This window comes from Ambystoma mexicanum, chromosome 1p (genome assembly GCF_040938575.1).
Source record: "Ambystoma mexicanum isolate Mex_15411 chromosome 1p, UKY_AmexF1_1, whole genome shotgun sequence".
Classification (NCBI taxonomy): Eukaryota; Metazoa; Chordata; class Amphibia; order Caudata; family Ambystomatidae; genus Ambystoma; species Ambystoma mexicanum.
The window spans coordinates 288,221,098-288,240,989 of NC_090921.1; the positions used below are offsets into that span (position 1 = coordinate 288,221,098).

The 19,892-nt window shown below is 45.1% G+C and overlaps 1 protein-coding gene across 2 annotated transcripts; it reads left to right on the forward strand.

Moving 5' to 3' along the window:
• The first annotated feature begins 33 nt into the window (after positions 1–33).
• Positions 34–18,532, forward strand: LOC138569155 (cold-inducible RNA-binding protein-like). 2 transcript variants are annotated; one of them, XR_011303157.1, is made up of 10 exons: positions 34–186; positions 986–1,094; positions 1,211–1,317; positions 1,464–1,575; positions 1,665–1,731; positions 2,769–2,844; positions 4,430–4,491; positions 4,677–6,266; positions 17,764–17,833; positions 18,047–18,532. XR_011303157.1 is itself a non-coding variant. In XM_069646872.1 (7 exons), exons 1-6 carry the CDS (start codon positions 73–75, stop codon positions 2,836–2,838), a joined length of 579 nt encoding a protein of 192 aa, XP_069502973.1. In that variant the 5' UTR covers positions 34–72; the 3' UTR covers positions 2,839–2,844; positions 3,054–3,534. The 2 variants fall into 2 exon arrangements, 1 of the variants encoding a protein (XP_069502973.1); XM_069646872.1 differs by lacking the exons at positions 4,430–4,491; positions 4,677–6,266; positions 17,764–17,833; positions 18,047–18,532 and adding an exon at positions 3,054–3,534.
• The last annotated feature ends 1,360 nt before the right edge of the window (positions 18,533–19,892 follow it).

Here is a 19,892-nt window from a genome sequence, read left to right on the forward strand (position 1 = left end):
TTAGGGTGTTTCCCGCGTCACTAAATGAATATTCATTACTACCGGTTTCAACCACCCGGGACGTCATCATTTATGTTTATTGGGTGGGCGGGGTTTCTCATGTGTATAAAAGGAATACCGTTTCCATCGTTCTTTCACTTCCAGCAGTTGACCGTCGTTTTTTGTTTCGTTGAGCTCTGCGTGACGGTAAGTGGGAAGGAGTTTCATTTTGTATGCTATGAGGCTGTTTGGGTGGGGGCAGCTTTATGTTGCCAACTGGGAGCTTCCTTCCCTCACTAGACCTTTCCCTGTACTTCCCAATCTTTTAATTCCCTGGGGCAGGCGAAAACAGATTATTTTGGCCGTGAGGGCCCATTGAACTATTTTCTTGGCGGGTGTCAAAGCCTTATCAGACGACAACTACGCAGTAATTACGTTTGCGTGTTGTGAATCTGAAAGAAATTTAGTGTGGGTTAACTAATACGCACTAATACTGTATTAGGAGGGAATGAGTTCATGTCTACGCCACCCTAATTTGGTAAAATGTATCTTGGGTGCGGTTTGTGCGTCGCAAAGCGAACGAATTCTCACCGCCCACTTCGTCGTCTTTCGTTTAGATGGGAATGTTCGTTTGAGTGGGTCGTGTACACTTTCAAATAGAACTTTTTTTGTTAAATGATTTTGTTACGGATTACGGTACATTACAAAATGACGGTACCTTGTGGTCTTTGTTGCGTACTCGATCCCAAGATGGCGCCGTGTGCGCGTCTTAAACATGCGTGGACTTGGCGGCCATTTTGAAGGTTCTCTTGGTTGGCGGCCATTTTGAAGGTTCTCTTGGTTGGCGGCCATCGTTTGTCCAGTTTGTTTGTTATCCTTCTAGTGTTTGGACTAATTATGGACGGAAGTTGCAACTCCCAAACTTGCGGGCATGCGGTATATCTAGCACATACGTTAATCATTTGTTCTCGACGTGTAAATCTTACCAAGTTTGTTTCTATTTCAGACCATTATGTCTACTGAGGATGGAAAACTGTTTGTCGGAGGACTGAGTTTCGATACAGACGAAAACGGCCTGGAGCAAGTTTTTGCACCATATGGCCACATAATGGAAGGTGAATTCAAAGTATATTCTGACTCAGCCCGACTTTCGGGGATGCGTTCTTCGGCAAAGTGGGTGTGATAGGATTCGTATTAGATGACGACAGTTAACGTATAACGTGTCTTTCAGTTGTTGTGATAAAAGATCGAGAGACTCAGAGGTCTAGAGGATTTGGATTTGTCACATACCGGAGCGCAGATGAAGCCAAGGAAGCGATGCAAACTATGAATGGGGAGGTGAGTGTGATGTTGAATAACCTTGTCATAAAACGTGGTCGTCGCCCTGTGCGGTGCTTTGCCTGCCTAACCAATTATCTAGATGGAGAATCGTGCGGTATAGGTTCCAACGAAGGGAGAACCCTAATGGTGGTTTTGATTTTCAGACGGTTGATGGTCGGCAAATCCGAGTTGATCTGGCCGGAAAGTCAGGTGGTGGACGAGGAGGCGGCGGCGGCTACAGAGGAGGATCCGGCGGAGGACGTGGATATTCGCGAGGTAAGGAATTAACTGCTTGCAGCTCGTTGACTTCGTAGTTACCGGTCCTGTATCCAGAAAGTAATAATTTTTTTTCCCGCTGTGTATAGGTGGCGGAGACAGTTATGGTGGGAGAAGTGGCGGCTATGGCGGTGGCTCCAGAGACTATTATGGCGGGTAAGATGAGATGCTGGTTCTGTTCATTTTGTTGTGGCGTTCCTGGTTACCGTTTTGACTTGTCCCATGTCACAACGCTGTAACGGCCAAATCGTCCCAGGCTCACTTAAGAATAGCAGCGTTTAGGAAAATTGTCTAAATTAAGCTGCTTCAGGTAGGCATTTGGTACCAAATCAAGCTATCCATGAGCCATATCTAATATTGCTTTCCTACATAATGTAAGATGGCATCGTATGGTGAACATGAGCTATTTCAAGAACTTGGTGTCTTTATTAATCATTCAGCCGTCTACTAAAGCGCGTGGAAGTAGACAATGTCCAGTACGGACTTATCAATTAAGGTATTTGGGTGTGCGGCCCTTAATTACCTATACTGTTGGAGCCTAGTTGGGCAGGAACCCAAGAAAATGGGTGTGGGGAGAGATGGAACGCTTCTTGAACAGGCCAATGTTCCGAAAGCCCAGTCTTGTGAGGTTAAGGAACACGTGAGGACTCTGGGATCATCCCTTGGGCTTAAGGGTGAACGTTATGAGACCTTGACTAGGAAATTATACTTTTCTAACATCTGCTTTGTGGGGCAATGGTAAAACCTGAAAATTGTAGACGTGTGCAATGGTGTATGTAGCTAAGCAACCGGTGTAGGTAGGAAGGCATAGTTATACTGTTGGTGGTACAAACGCCCCTGAGAAAGGCACTCAACTGCCGGGTACCTGTTCACACATAGCTCCGGATGACCGAATGTAGTACTCCAAAGCGAGCGGGGGATATGTTGTCCCAGTGTAGTATTGTGCTCTGAAGGGGCGCTCTAGTTACCCGAGAAACTCGCCACCAGTGTTATACCGGGGGTTCGGTGCTAATGGCATGCGGGGAAGGATGTGTCTTGGGTTGCTGCTCGCAGCCACTGCAGGTTTTGTCAGTGTTATATACTCTGCTGCAAGTCTTTCTGGTCGACCATGTTGGGTGGATAATATAACCTGACCAGCAATTGTTGGGATTAATATATGCAATTGATTTTGTTGCCATTACTTTGCGTTTTAGTGGCGGTGGTGGAGGCGGCGGCAGGAGTGGGGGATACAGCCGATCAGGAGGATCGTACTACGATAACTGAATGGTGGTGAGTATCTATTTGTTCTCTAACACCAGATAAATTAATGTAACCTAAAATTGGGTCTATTGCTATACCTGCAAATTTATTACTTTTCACTAGTGGTAATTTTCTAGAGGCACTGTTAACCTGTTTGTTAAAGGGGTGGGTTATGTAGTTTTGGTTGTTGCATACTGTTTTCTTCAGTCTTTAAAATTGTGCCTGCTTCTTGTCCTCAGCTCTCAAGTAAAAATTCTGCCTGACTCGACATCATCCTTCCATGGCTGTATTTATAAAGATTTTTGGATCCTCGCTGATTGATACTTTATCGTATAGTTTACCTGCAGTGGTTGCTAGTTATCCGAGCTGGCCAATGCAATACGGAGTTTATTTTTTCACCTTGAGTTATATCATTGCCCAGTCCTGATGACACAAAGATGAGATGTTTGGATGCTAAAGCTGTGGAATCTCCTGAAGTACTAACGTCCCACTTTTTATAACATTCCTTTCGTGTTGGCAAGGGGCATGTATATAATAAAGGGTTAAGTGAAGCCCCGCCCTAATTCAAGATGGCAAGATAATTGTTCATTTTTTGTAAAAAAAAAGTCTTTTTTTTACTGGAAACAATTGCATTTTCACTGTTGTAATTTAGTGGTTACGGAATTCTTGTATCCAACTCTTGGCTTCATGAAGCCCATTAAAAGACGGTCTGAAAACAAACTTTATGCTCCTGGAATTAACTACAGCATTGCGCGGTACCGCCTTTTGGCTGGGGGTGAGGGGGTGTTGGCGTCTGTCCGTGTCAATCATCACTGGTAATGGCGTTGATGCACGCTATGGCGAGTGGCCCTAACTTGCGCTTTTCTGTACAGGGCGGGAGGGACTAGCCGGTTTCTAAACCATGTTTGTATTTGAGCATTGCTTTGTATTGGTATCGTTGGGCATGGCTTTACATGGCGGTGTCTGGCAATAACATCAGCATTGTTCAGTGCCAGTAGTAAAATATGTATGTACGTCCTGCGAGACTTTGCCACCAATCGACTGGCTGCCCAGTCTGCTAGATGTGCTCAGGTATGGGAGCTGTGCGCCTGGCGCCGGGTGGTTCTCTACACATGTCTAAGCAACATCTAACGCTGTGAAAGCGTTAACATGATATAACACGTGGTGAGGTAACTAAATGTAATCGGGCTGCAAGTAACTATATTTATATATATTAGTGTCAGCTGGAAGTAGGCTCCTTAATTGTGCTCTGGGGTTACTTGCATCTAGCTGAACTGGATCGAAATCCAGACAGGATGAAAGCTGGAGCTCTTACCACGGACATTCTCCTGTTATGGGCGTATTGGGAATGCTTTGTATCTACGCGATTGTTCAGTGAAGGCGCTGATCTTGACAAGTTCAAAAGTGCGACTGTAACCAGGTAACAGTTGGCTCACAATTGAAAAATATTTCTTGACTGATGCACTGTTTGCTCGGATTTTGAGGCTGTATTATCAAAGTGAACACTTGTATATCGATATGTCGCCCCCCCCTTCGTGCACGGGTGAAGCTGTGGTCCGGTTTCTTTTGGGGTGGCGGTGGGAGTAAATATTTAACTATGGCGTTTATTTGACAGATTTGTGAAGGGCACGAATGGTGTGGACCTGAGATGCCTAGAAGAGGAACGACTCGCAGACGGTAAGGCTAATGGGTGTATTTGACAAGTGTCTCTCGCCATATACCATTATCCTTGGTATTGAGTTACTGGAGTGCTACAATCGACGCACGGTGCTATACCTGCCATTGTGATCCATGCTTATGTAACTTGGCAAGCGGAAGATGTGACTACTGAAAGCGGTTTTTTTTAAACTCCATTTATATAGGTCCATCTTGAGGGGCTGGCCAGAGCTGCAACAAATGGGGATTGCGAGCATCTAATGAGAAACGGCCAAGGCTCTCCGTTGTGAACCAGTTGCTGAGTGGAATATCTTGTAAAGCTGCGTTATCACTAAATTGTACGATGGGATAATTGTTGGTTACTGTATTGGACATAAAATAAAGTATTCGAACGGAGCGCCTAAACATTGTCAAGAGCGATTTGTCAAGCAGCGCGGATCGGAACTGGTTTGGTGTGACTATGGATCGATAGGTGGGGCTATTTTTGGGAGAGTAATGGCCATGTCTGCTGCACTAAAAGGACAGCTTGCCTGCTTTTCCAAATAGCGCTTATTCGGACCGGTGGGCAGGGCAGTTGTCTGGAGGACGAGGGTTCTGTTCTGCTCAGCATGTTTAAAGGTAGTTTTTGGACGACCATGGAGCGAGATGTTATTCACAGTGCCGAGAATGGGATGTTGCGAAACCTGATGCATGCTGATAGTAAGTCTGCTTTGGGCTTTTACTGGGTGTACAATGATTATTCGGGTATGATGGAACACGGATCGTGCCTTTTCAGTGGATATCTTGTGGAGCGAATAGATCCACCGGGACAAATGGTTACAATGTATCATTCTACAAGTCTTTTCTGCAGAGCAGAACCTTGCAACGTCTAGGTCAAAGACACTGGTGCTTTATTCCCGAGATCTAAAGGTTCAGCAACCAGGCGCTAAAGGCCGCTCCAGTGTAGCGCAAATGCAACTTTCAAATCGCGAACTTGGCCCTCTTATTTTGCTTTTTTTTTTTTTTTTTTGCGTAGGTGTCCTTATGTTTGTCGAAGTGTGATCAAGTTCCCTGCATCAGTTGTCCCTAGGAGCCAAAAGTAGCCCTGCTTTGCTAGCCAATTTAAATAGCTGGCAACTTCAACCTACCAGCGCTTTGAGGTCCTAATGATATAAGTAACAAACCATGCGGCTATCGGAATTAACCTTCTAACTGCCCAGGCAGGGAGGTAATCCCATGGACGAGATACCTTGCCCTTGACAAGGGACCAGTTGGTTGATTTGCACAAGAACTGGAAAAATGGCCCCAAAGGAGCATCCTGCTGACCTCCACCCAATCGGGGCAGGGGGGGGGGGGTTACCCTGCTAACCGTGGAAGCGGGGAGGAGTCCAAAGACTACACTCCTGTGTGCCTTAGGGGAGAAGAAACTAGGCCCCACGATTCTGCAAGCCCCTCAGGAATTTCATGACACTACAATAAAAAGACAAAATATTCTGCATTTGGAACTCTATGAACAAATGATGCGAACGTTTAGCTTAAGATACCCAGAATTGTATAGATTATGCCAAATGGCCATTCTCTCCAGGATAATACAGCTTCTTTGTTGGGCTGGATGCCAAAAACATTTAAGATGGGACACCTACAAGGAGGCCATCTTGAAGACTTCACCCATAGACCCCCCCCCCGAGGCTCGCAAAGCGCTACAATCTACAGTGTGGAGAAGAACATGCCCCACAGGAGTTTGTGCGGGAATTAAAACGCACCTTTCTCCAAACCACCAGGAAGGGTGTGCACGAATGATAGAGAAATCCAATCAGGTAAGTACTGTCCTGGGAAACTTCCCCCAGGAGGGCAAATCCCACACATACTGGGTTAAGCTTTCCCTGGTATCCACAAAACCCCAACCTGCATGGCAACCCTTTCTTTACCTGCTTTCAGGAGCCCAGACAACCCAATCAGGGGGGGGGGGGGGGCAAGGGTGGAGGGTTACCAAAATCCACAATTCTTAGGGTACTCTGGGAGAAGGGATAGTTATCGTTTTACCCTTCCTGAGAACAACCTAGATATGAACAGACCACCGCCCAGAACGGGTGTCCCAACTGGAGCGTGGCGGCTCAGAACCCCTCATACCAAGGGTCTGGCACCCCAGAACAATAACGGAGAGAACCCTGACAATTTAACAGTTCTGGAGGAACGGGGAAGGAGGGTGTAAAGCCCTAGAAGAAGCTTCCTTCACCCGTGTGAAGCCCCTGGACACCCAGGAACCAGAACAAGTCTTTTGCCCCTGAAAATCTGGAACCCAGGGAACAGGATGGGTAGGAGAAATGGAGAGTAAAAATGCCCATTTTGTGGAGGAAGTTGGTGTCCTCCTGTTTGAAGGGGAAGAATCCTTAAGAGGATTCTAGGAAAAAAATCTTCAGGAACAGAAGAATTCCTCCCAAAGACAAATGGGTCCCAAGAGAGCTGAATTAAGACTGGGTGGTTGTGGGGACTGATTCAGAATCGCCCATCCCTGAACCCCAGAATTGTCATACTGGTAAAAAAATAGTAGGAGGGATCCTCCCCACAAATTGGTTGTAGTGACTGCCACCCAGTAAGCAGGGGCAGCACAGGATTCCAAAATCTCCACTATTTCAGGATGCCACATTTTTATTGCAGATTCCCAGACTCCGGCACAGAAAATTGTCCAAAACTCCACTGTGTCGGAGTCCAAAATAAAGAAATTGACCACCCAGCTTGCCCAAAATGCACATTACCTTTGTCCGCTTTAGGAGAAGGGGGAGATTTTATGCCCCGGTCCAACTGCAAGGGCAGTGTACATTCTCAGCACTGGTGGACACTGGCTCCCAGGCCACTCTTCTGTCATAAAGGGCCTTTGAGCAGCTAAATTGAGGAAGAGGGGAGAGATACCAGATCACTTTCACCCCTCTTCCTGGACACCTCCAGAACTTCGAAGATGGGAATGAAATTCCTGTCAGGGGACTGCAAATTTGGAAATAAAAATGGGGTGACACAAGGTGGAACACCCTGACTACAAGGGAATAACATCCTGCGCAGGTTGTCCCCCATAATAGACTCTGTGAACAAGGTACTCTGAATTCAGACTCGCAGGCCAATAAAATTAAAACTGGGTGTCGACCATGTTAGTTTGAATGGCATATGCCACATGGTTGAACAAAAATCTGATCATATTGCGTTTTATTTCCAGAATAATCAAATACCTGACATGACAGTAATTGCTGTATGACCACAAACTGGTGATGGGAACTCTTCTCTATTCCTGAAAATCAACCTTCCTTGCGGTTTTAAGTGGCATTCCACAATGGAAGTGTGTGGGAGTGAGGGGCCAGTAGGCCCTCCGTCCCTCCTTTTCTTAGTACTGTCAAGGCTCGCTCCCGTTCCCGCCACTTGGGGGCATGTTTTGGGGTTTATTCCCTACTGGACATTTCCTCCAAACCTTATGCTACAGTGTTGTGATGAATTGGGAGCGCTAAAACCTTATTTTCCAAGTTACTTCCCTTCCGGATCCATTCCAGGTTTTTGGCAGCCAGCATGCTACTTTAATCAAATGACTATGCTTCCCAGAATGCCTGGCTCACTGCTTCACCTCCTCCCTTGCAGGACAAGATTGGGTGGAGGATAGGCAACACCTGTGGCTGCAGGTGCAGCAGGCGGCACACCTGAGGGGTGTGCTCGTTAAGCAGCTTTAAAAGCCTCAGTTTGCTTCAGTCCAGCGCTGGTCATTGTTGCAGTGTTCCTGTTGTGACTGGTCCCTTGTTCCTAGCTTTTGTGCCTAGTTCCTGTTTCTTGTTCCTCTGCCCTGGATTTCGGATTCATGTGCTTAATTTATTTCTGCTTTCTGGATTTCCCTTTGTCTTCCTCTGTCTGCAGGCAGCCTTTCTCTGTGCTTTACCCTTTGATGCAGCCCAATTTGCCTGTGTTCTGTTTCTTTGATGCTGTCCTTTGCTACTGAAAAACTTGATGCATTAGTCTTTCCCTTTTTAGATTTAGCTTTCTGCCTTTTCTCCTTGGATGGGTGGGAAAGGTTTCCTTTTGTGATATCATTTTCCCTGCTCCTGATCCTTACTTTCTATTGGGATCCATTCCATGTTTTCCATTGCACTTCTGCATTTATTTCCCATTTGATTATTTAGGTGTGGGGTGCTGTTGTAACTAGTCCCTGTGTGAATGCCTTTTGTCTTCCTCACTATTCTATAATCACAATTCCTACTTGCTCCTTGACTTGGGTCTTATGTATTTAGTTATCCCCCACCCATTGCTGTTATAGCATTCTGGGTCCCTGTTTGATCAACTGGGTTTGTGGGCTTAGAGCTGTCAGTATCTGTAATAGCATAGTGGGTAAGGAGTTTGCAGACTTTCCTTTCAGTCATAAGGAGGTTCTAAGTGCTTAGCCCACATCCCTTTTCATATATTGGTATTATTGTTTCACTCTATTTGCACTCCTGGGTTTTAAGTTGTTCACTGTGCGATTCCCTGCACATTTCTCTTGCCATATTCATTGCCTTCTTCCTTTCTTAACAAGTACAAACTTGGACCATGTGCCTCCAATGGTGGGAGGTGCCCCCGTTGCCCTTATGCAATGTCAGCATTGGTTGGCTCTTGTGTAGATGGGACCATAGCGCAGGACACAAGGCATCCGACTTTGTGCCCCCTTGACGCCATCTTGGTAACTAGGCCTCACTGCGATACGAGAAGGCTTCTCTCCCTTTTTCAGCGCAGCGCGCACACATGGCCCCCACCTTTTCTCTCACTGTGCCTGGAGAACTCCACGGCTCCCTTCTCATGCTGAAGCCGGACTTAATTGCAACAAAGAACAAATGTAACAACTCACTCGTCCTCTGAGATCACTGTCCTGCGTGTGAACCGGCTTAAGCCAAGCATCCATCTCCACAAATCTGTCCATGCCCTCTCACCCTCGCCATTGGAAAATTACTGCAAGTGTAACTGTCCCTGCAAGGTATTCTTTTGATGTAGCAAATATGTGACTCCATGATGCCTGCCAAGCAGACCCCTGACTAACATTAGACCCCTGTCACAATATATCACCTCCCAATACTAAGAAATTCCAACGTGCCTTTGAGTCTTTACAAGTCCAGACCCTAGCTTCAATCACTGCTATCATGATGGTCAAAGCTCTTTAACCTGATGCTCGATATAAACCCGTTATTGACGATGTAAATACATGTAAGACGTTTATAGGTTTACAGTGATTTGTTCAAACGAATTGCAAAGTAATTATTTAGTGCATGCGCCACAAAGAAGTATTGTTAGCTTAGTTAGTGATCACCCCACCTCGCAGCAACCCGACCTTCACCCCTCCTGGACACTGACAACAGATCACATGAAGTCCATCCTCTCAGCAAACCAATCCAGATGGAACCGTATAGTCATCGCTATGTGCCTATATGGACTAACCAATCCTGCACCGCTTTGACACCCTATACTAATTGCGTCATGTATCAGTTGTACCTTTATGATGTAACTGATATTTGTTAGAGCGCTCTCGGGCAGCGAGTTCTTTGGATGCCAATTACATAAACTATTTTTGAACTCTCACAACCTGTCCTCTTAGCCTTATTCCCGTCGGGGGAGTGTCTCATTTATTCTTTTGCCCGTCTAAAGATGGGGAGGGCGCCTACAGAAGGAAATACTTTGAATTTTATACTGATTCGCAATCTGAAAACGCAATTCTATAGTCAAAAGTGATGAGAAACCAGCTCAAAGTTTAGCTGATATTCAGAAAATTAGAGAACGGTTGTTCATCCCTATTCAGTTAAATGAGGGGAAGGAGTCTGTTCTCGTCCCCATGGGTGCGTGAACAACGGCTAGAGCTTCATCGGCAAAGCCATGTTCAGAAAGCTCCCAAAAGATCCAGCAATTCCCACATTTAAATTGATAAGTGGGAAATGGGCCTGGAAACTCCCAATTCCAAACATTTCCTGCCTAGCAGGTGTATGCTCAAAAGTTGTATAGGTAACAAAGGCATAGAACATTTTGTTGGGTCGTGTGAGATGTCCCTGCTGCATTCTATTTAGGCAGTGACCTTAATCGGTTTGCCATTAATTAGGACCTGATAAATTACAAAGCCTGGTCCCGACTAGGCGGCAATCCCATGGGCTTTGATGATTTTGAAAAAGAATTTCGGTCAGCTCAATTGCTGACTTATGCAGTGGTAGTTCAAATTGGAGAGGTCACCATCCCAGGACGTACCTGACAATTGCCACTTGAATTAAAAATTAAAAGAGGAAAGAAACTGAAAAATCCTGATGCATATGTACACCTCAAGGCCCAGGTCCAACTGCAGGGGTTGGGATAAACCCAACCCCATTAGGTAAATGTAGAACGCAACACCATTCCAATAGTGGTGGATAACAGCAACCTCAGGAGTATTACTCTGCATGCAAGCACCATTAATGGAATGGCAGTTGATGATGGACATTTTTTCCATGGATCTCGGGAATGAACTGATAGGACCAATCCCCAATGACTGTTTTGACAATGACAGACCAGATCTTCACCTGGCAAGGGGGAATTTCCTGGTGTACTCTTCCTGCCCTTACAGTGAGGAAGAGGTGACCTGTGACATCAGGCAGGATGAGGTGATATTCCAGGTCCACGATGCCTGTCTCTCTTACCTGAAACCATCTGTCCAGGTCAATACTCTAACCAGAGACCGCTCCTCCCAGCTGGAGGAGGCCGCTGAGATAGCAAAACCCAAAGTCTTTCCAGGCTTCAGGCAAATGGTTGAAGAGCGGATCAACCTAGCTGAGGCCTGTGAGACTCCAGAGCAAAAGCAAAAGTTGAAACGGGTGTTCTTAGATTTTCAATGTCTCTTTGCGGTGGACTCGTACGACTGGTCGCACCGAAATTCATACTACAACAATTCCTACAGACCCTGGAATGACTACAGTGGTGACAGAAATCATCAAAAATCCATTGGGATAATTAGTCCAGTCCACAGCACCTTTAACAATCCAGTGCTGGGGATTTTAAAAACAAATGGCCAATGGAGAGACTGTGCAGACCTTAAGGAGCTAAATAAATGGGTCCACATGTCCCGATGGCCCCGCCCATACATTGACCAAGGACTGGACCAGATCCAGGGGTCAAAGGTATACACAGCCCTTGACCTGATCAATGGGTACTGGACCGTGCCCGTCAGTAAGGAGGCCCAATACAAGATGACCTTTACGGGGGTGGGGGGCAGTACTTGTGGACTCCCTTCGGATACATAAACTCTGGCAACAAATTCAACATCTTCCTGCATAAGGCCATGCCCGATTTGGGTGAAAGAGGAACCTGACCTATGTGGATGATGTCTGGATAAAAAGCTTAACTGTGGAGGAACACATAGCGGAAATCTGTTATGTTCCTACCCATTTGAAGGTTGCCGGAGCAAAGCTGTCCTTCCAAAAGGCAGAGTGGTGCAGCACCTGTGTCAACTTCTTGGAGCATGAGATAACTCCTGAGGGTCTCTGTCCCCAGGAGAAGAAAGTGGAAGCACTCCTAAAACTAAAAGACCCCACAACTCTGTGTGAGCTAAGAAGCCTCCTTGGACTGAATAATTACAGTTGGAAGTTCATTGAGGATTACGCAGAGGTCACAAGACCCCTGATCCATCTGTTGAAGGTAGGGGTCGAGTGGGGTCCAGAACAAGCCGAGGCAGTAAAGCAACTCAAAAGAAGCCTCTCACGAGCGCCTTGTCTAGCTTACCCTGTCAAAAACAAGGAGTTCTTCTTAGAGACAAGTTTCTCAAATACATGCTTGACAGCAGTATTACCTCAAAAGCACAACAAGGTCAGCAAAGTAATCTCCTATGCATGTAAGACTTTATCCTCTGTGGAAGAAAAATTCAACGATTGTGAGAAGGCACTCCTGGCAACGATGTGGGCATTGAAAAATTACCGCCTGTTCTTCCAGGGGGAAGACATCATAGTGGAGACTCAACACCAGCCTCTGCAGTACTTCCAAAGTGACAGAATCTGGGCTGAAAATGTGAGTAATTCCAGAATTACTTTGTGGATTCTGTCAATGCAAGGCTTTCCTGTGGAGGTCAGATATGGCCAAAACAAGAAGAGTCCCCTTGCGCATGGTTTGGCTGACTTGCATTATTGTGCCAGAGAAAACTGTCTCGAGGACGGAAGTCTTAAAATCCAGGACAACATGGAGGCATGCTTGAATTCCCCGCACAAAGTCTATGAAGAAGACAAGTGCCAGGGAATGCCCACAGTTCATGTGGACGGGTGCTCCTACCATGTTGATAACAACGAGGAAAAGGAACTGGTGGCCGGCATTGGGAATTCCTGGGTGAATGATGCTCTGGAACCCTCAGCTGGGTCCAAAATCGGTCCCCGCAGTAGTTCGGTGGCAGAGTGGATGGCAGTTCATCAGGCCATTCTCACTGTCGTCCAACACCAACTCCACAAACTGGTCATAATCACCATTCAGATTCTGTCTGGAACGGGTATGTGGAGAACCTGGTTAAATGGAAAACCAGAGGCATGCTATGTGCAAATAACAAACTGCTTAAACATGGTAAGATAATACAAAATATTGATGATCTGGTCACCTCTAGTGGGATAACCATCCATTGATCAAGGGTCATTCCAGAATAGAGGGGCCAGACAAAACTGGAAACGACCTAGCTGATCAGTTGGCCAAAAACAGAGCCATCCGGGGGGTTCTCCTTGAGATTGAGTCCCTGTTGGGGGAAATCTAGGTCACTGCTATCACTAGGTCCCAGACAAATGCTCACAATGAACTCTCAACTGCCCAGTGGAGTAAGGAGACCCCCAGATGCTGATTTAATCACGGCACAAAAAGGAGATCTGATTATTGGAAGATTTTATCAACACATTGAGGACCCTGAGAACTTTCCTCTGACGGATACCGATTACATTGGGAAAGAGGACCTCAGAGTGTTGACGAAGTGTCCAAAAATGCTCAGAATCCAAGATGGTTTGTTGGTAAGGAGATCAGCTCTGGCTGTGACCAGTGGGTGGTGCCTACCTCATTCCGAAGCCTGATGCTTAGTCACACCCATGATGTGGCCACAGCCGGTCATCAGGGGTTTCATACTACTCTAGAAATCTTACGGGATGTTGCATACTGGCCACACATGGGGCAGGACCTTGACCAATACTCAAATGGGTGTCTTGTGTGTGCACAATTTCAGCCAACATCATTTGCCCACCGAGCTCCCCTCCAGAAGAGAGGGGTGACGCTGCCTTGGTTAGATTTACAAGTAGATTTCATTGGGCCTGTGATTCGCTCCTCTAGGGGGAACAAGTACATGTTAACCGTAACATGCTTGTTTAACAAATGGGTGGAATGTCTCCCGGTCCCAAATTTCAAGGCAGAAACAGCAGCTGCCCTGATGATCAACCACATCTTCTCGTGTTTCGGCCTGCCCCAAAGGATTGAGTCAGACCGAGGTAGTAACTTCACCAGCGAAGTGATAAAAAAGATGTGGGAGATACTTGGGGTAAAAAGGAAACTTCACATTGCATACTACCAGTTCTCGAGTGGGGGAGTTGAGAGGTACAATAAAACCATAGTGAGCATTCTGGGCCAAGTTGGGACATCCGATTACTGCTTGTCCTGATGGCCCTCATATCTACACCATCTTCTGCTACCAAGATGTCTCCATTTGAGCTAATGACTGGACGAAGGATGGTGCTACTTCAGCATCTGCTCTATAGAACACAAGAGCAGACACTGATAAACGCCTCCACAACTCATGAGTATGTTTAGAATCTAAGGAAACACCTTCAACATGCTTTTGCGTACACTCAGAGGAATCTGGAAAGGTCTGCAGAGGGGATGAAGACTCAATATGACTTAAAAACAACCAAAAAGAAGTACTAAGTAGGAGACAGGGTCTACTTGTACAATTTCCAAAGGAACCAGATCAAGGAGCGGAAATTATTACCGAGCTGGTGCGGTCCTTTTGAAATTGCAGATAAAATGTCACCTGTCGCCTACAGAATCTGCATCCCCAAAGGAGAGCTGACGAAAGAGAAATGGCTCCATATTAATCAGTTAAAAAGTTGTCACCCTAGGCACATGTTGCAGCTAATTGAGAAAACCCAGAGAAAAATCAAATAGAGGAGACATCTGGAGAATGAGAACCAGAAAAAGAAGAACCAGAAGGGAACAGCAAGGTTTAGAGATATAATCATTTAACAGGGAGTATTTTCTTCATTGTCTGGACAAAACGGATTCCCACAATAGTTATCTGTGCCTTGAGTGATTATTTGTCTTTATTATCTAAGTACTGTAATAATTAAATGCATGTGTGTCCCACTGCTGTCAATCTTCCTGGAAGGGAGTCAGGCAGTGGGAAAATGTAGTAACCGATTCTTATTTATTCAATAGATTTGTAGTGGCTGCGACCTTTATAGACCAAGGAGGCTCTCTCCGGGGACCTGGAAAGGAGAGATCAAAGAAAAAGCTAGGGGTGTCGCTCCACACCACAAAGAAAGACCTAAGGGAAATCTGCAGGTGTCGCTCCATACTCCGAGAGACAACGGGAGGATCTTGGCCTACCGCTCCCTGATGGAAGGGCTCCACCTGATGAACCCCGCTTTGCCCTACTCTCCCTTGACAAAAAGTTTCAGAAGAGTCGGGGGGGGGAATTTGTGGGGGACATTCACCCACTCAACAGAATTCTCATTCATGATCAAGCTGCACGCATGCAGTCAACAGCAAAATGGCTGCGTGGGCTCCTTGGAGCACCATTGCCCTGCATCAAAACTGCGTTTTGCAGCTACACTAAATAAAAATGATGGCTACACCATCTTGCCAAACTATTGGGCAAGTTGGAATAGAGAGCACACCGATAGGCCCGCCAGTATGTGTTCTTGTGTGCACCAAAAGAGCAGATTTAAAAGCAGCGCTGCTCTGCTGCTTGCAAAAAGTTCCCATTGAAAAGGATGCTGCCCTGACGCTGTTTTCATTTATTCAACATCACACTGCTTTTATCAGTGAGACTATGCCCATCCATATCCAGATTATGCTACAGCAGAAGAGAGAATTATCTCTGCATGACAGGCTGTGTCAGGCCAGAACTGGAAAATTAACAGAAGCTTTACTTTCAGCCGCACTGGAAAAAGCTTGTCTTTTGGGTTACACAATGTCAAAAATCAATGCTTCAGAGAAAGCCTAGCTTTATGGGCATATGTCCATTTCAGTGAACTTGTGTCTTGAACAAACCGCTATATAAAAGAAACTGTCTGGGGCTGCAGAACAATATTGGGAAGTCAGATGGAAGAGAAAACCTTTTAAAAAGAGAAATCCCAGCAGCATTTACCATGTGTCAAAATGGGCTTTTGCAAACCAAAAAGAAGAACAAGTTACTCTCTTACCTGGTAACGTTCTTTCGATGGGATGGTCCGACGACGTATTCCATATCTATGACGGTAATTATCACAGCTGTGCTGCTTCGGAAAATCTTTCTGCGTCCTGCATCGATGATGTCGATACGCCGTCCTCGAGGACCTCCTCCGACGGCCGACGTCACCAGATGTTATAAGTAGGACGCACGACGCCCGTAGCCTCAGTTGTAGTTTTTCCCCAGAATGTGTGGTAGCAGTCTTCTGCCAGTCTGACACACAAAGCCTTGCGGAAACGTAAGCTGCAATCACTCTGGGGCAAAATACATGGAATCCACCTAATTTGCATATGGATTGCACCAACAGAAGTGACTTAACAGAAAAAGGACATTGCGAGGAGCATCATCAGTCTTCGAAACATGGAGGCACCATGGTACCATGGTAGTGACTTTAGAATAAGTTGCCATGAGTAAGCCAAGTGGCAAATACACTTGTGGTGCAAAATACCTAAAATGCACTATTGTTATATATGGAGCAAATCTATAGTCATTAGGCTTTTTATTATAATAGTATGATAACATAAGCTTTAAAGTGAATCAGAATCACGTACAGAGCTTCAGATAAGACTCAATCTGATTAAATGAACTGCTCAGGATCGCACACTTTGGTTAAATGATGAAACTGGGATGTGGACAATTTAAGCAACTGTGCACATCTTCCCAGGTTTAGTTAATATAGATATGTATTAAGGTTTTGCTTTACATTTCATGTGCGTACATAATTATTTACAGCAGTCCCTTGGAAGCAAACCACACTACATAATAAGCTAGCCTTTCATAGTAAACTAATTGTACACTATATACATTATCATAGAACTATGTTGAGGAATGAGAGTATGACTTTGGTTTTATTCTCCCCATTCTGCATGCAAAGTCACAATAGCCTCATGCAGATTAACATGAGCCTAATAAATCCCCCTTTGGTTTTAAAGCCATAGGCATTATTTCATAAAGCATGTAGCATTATTCACCCTTCTCACTGCGGATCACTCCCCCCCCATTCCCATTTCTAAAGGGACCGAAGTCCCTGCTAATAGTCACCCCCTCCCTCCCATCAGTGCCTAATGGCTCACAGTGTATTGCTCTGTTGATACAGAGACACGTGAGGACACTCTGCTTCCTGGATCTCCTTGGGACATTGTCTTGGCAGTTGGACACCTCTACCATTCCGAAAGGGTAAGGTGTCCTGCTGCCAGGACAACAAGCATGCTTAGCAGGAATTGCTTGGCACACATTGTCCTGCCACATTTCCTGTTGGGCACCCTCTTTGAGGTGCCGAACGGGAGTGGGGTACCACTGAAAAATGTCCCGGTCTGGCCTCCGGTTCGGTATAATAATGCTTGGGATCATTTGAACACAGGAAAATATACCTTAATTTTAATGAGTCAGAATGTTGCAAGTAATTAATGAAATCAGAATAAGCAACTTAATGTGTTGTTTTAAAATTGTGCAGACATGCATTTTTTTAAATTTTATTTATTTGTTTTTGGTTTATGAGAAAACCTTTACAAAAGAAGAGTATTGAAAATTCAGATTTCATACAAAAAAATTTTTTTCCTGCATATTTAAGAAAACAGAAAATACAAGGGTAAAATAAAAAGGGTAAAATAAAGGCTCAAAAACCAGGGATTAACTAAGTAGACTGATCCCATTGACTGGAGGGCTCGAGAACATGGCTAGTCTGTTGATAGTTCCTGGGGTAATGTGGGATGGTACCAAGTTTTCTGTCCACTTTCGGGAAAAGGTTTGGAGGGTTCACAGCCACTGCAGGTTTTGTCAGTGTTATATACTCTGCTGCAAGGCTTTCTGGTCGACCATGTTGGGTGGATAATATAACCTGACCAGCAATTGTTAGGATTAATATATGCAATTGATTTTGTTGCCATTACTTTGTGTTTTAGTGGCGGTGGTGGAGGCGGCAGGAGTGGGGGATACAGCCGATCAGGAGGATCGTACTACGATAACTGAATGGTGAGTATCTATTTGTTATTCTCTCTAGCACCAGATAAATTAATGTAACCTAAAATTGGGTCTATTGCTATACCTGCAAATTTATTACGTTTCACTAGTGGTCATTTTCTAGAGGCACTGTTACCTGTTTGTTAACGGGGTGGGTTATGTAGTTTTGGTTGTTGCATACTGTTTTCTTCAGTCTTTAAAATTGTGCCTGCTTCTTGTCCTCAGCTCTCAAGTAAAAATTCTGCCTGACTCGACATCATCCTTCCAATGGCTGTATTTATAAAGATTTTTGGATCCTCTTCTGATTGATACTTTATCGTATAGTTTACCTGCAGTGGTTGCTAGTTATCCGAGCTGGCCAACGCAATACTGAGTTTATTTTTTCACCTTGAGTTATATCATTGCCCAGTCCTGATGACACAAGAAAGATGAGATGTTTGGATGCTAAAGCTGTGGAATCTCCTGAAGTACTGATAACGTCACACTTTTTATAACATTCCCTTCGTGTTGGCAAGGGGCATGTATATAATAAAGGGTTAAGTGAAGCCCCGCCTAATTCAAGATGGCAAGATAATTCATTTTTTGTAAAAAAAAATGTCTTTTTTTTACTGGAAACAATTGCATTTTCACTGTTGTAATTTAGTGGTTACGGAATTCTTGTATCCAACTCTTGGCTTCATGAAGCCCATTAAAAGACGGTCTGAAAACAAACTTTATGCTCCTGGAATTAACTACAGCATTGCGCAGTACCGCCTTTTGGCTGGGGGGAGGGGGTGTTGGCGTCTGTCCATGTCAATCATCACTGGTAATGCGTTGATGCATGCTATGGCGACAGTGGCCCTAACTTGCGCTTTTCTGTACAGGGCGGGAGGGACTAGCCGGTTTCTAAACCATGTTTGTATTTGAGCATTGCTTTGTATTGGTATCGTTGGGCATGGCTTTACATGGCGGTGTCTGGCAATAATATCAGCATTGTTCACAGTGCCATTTGTGCCAGTAGTAAAATATGTATGTACGTCCTGCGAGACTTTGCCACCAATCGACTGGCTGCCCAGTCTGCTAGATGTGCTCAGGTATGGGAGCTGTGCGCCTGGCGCCGGGTGGTTCTCTACAAATGTCTAAGCAACATCTAACGCTGTGAAAGCGTTAACATGATATAACACGTGGTGAGGTAACTAAATGTAATTGGGCTGCAAGTAACTATATTTATATATATTAGTGTCAGCTGGAAATTAGGCTCCTTAATTGTGGTCTGGGGTTACTTGCATCTAGCTGAACTGGATCGAAATCCAGACAGGATGAAAGCTGGAGCTCTTACCACGGACATTCTCCTGTTATGCCCTAGTCAAAAAGGAAGATCATCCTGGAATCATTCTGGAGTCATCCGATGACTCCATTCTAGAGTCATCCATGGAGAGTTTAGGAAGATCATCCCAAGTCTGCGTACAAGCCAAAATATTTAATGAGATGATGACTCTAGAGTTATCACAGAAACTACTCCAGGATGAGTTCGGATTACTTCCAGTGATGATCTTGGATTACTCCAGGATGACTCCATGACAACTTCATGATGAGTGGGGGATTACTCTAGGATGACTCTGACAACTTCAGGATGACTCCATGACAACTTCAGGATGAGTGGGGGATTACTCTAGGATGACTCTGACAACTTCAGGATGACTCCACGACAACTTCAGGATGAGTTGGGATTACTCCAGGATGACTTCAGGATGAGTTGGGATTACTCGAGGATGACTTCGGAATACTCCAAGACAACTCCAGGATGACTTCATGACAACTTCAGGATGACTCCACGACAACTTAAGGATGAGTTTGTATTACTCCCGGATGACTTCGTATTACGCTAGGATGGCTCCATGACAACTCTAGGATGGGTGGGGATTACTCCAGGATGGTTCCATGATAACTTTAGGATGGGTTCTGAATTGTAAATGATTAATGCAGACTACTCCAGGATGAGTTTTAATGATTTCAAGATGCTTCCAAAAGATTTAGGAAAAGTGGTTGGATTACCCCAGGATGTATCCCTTTTGAGTAACATTGGTGGCAT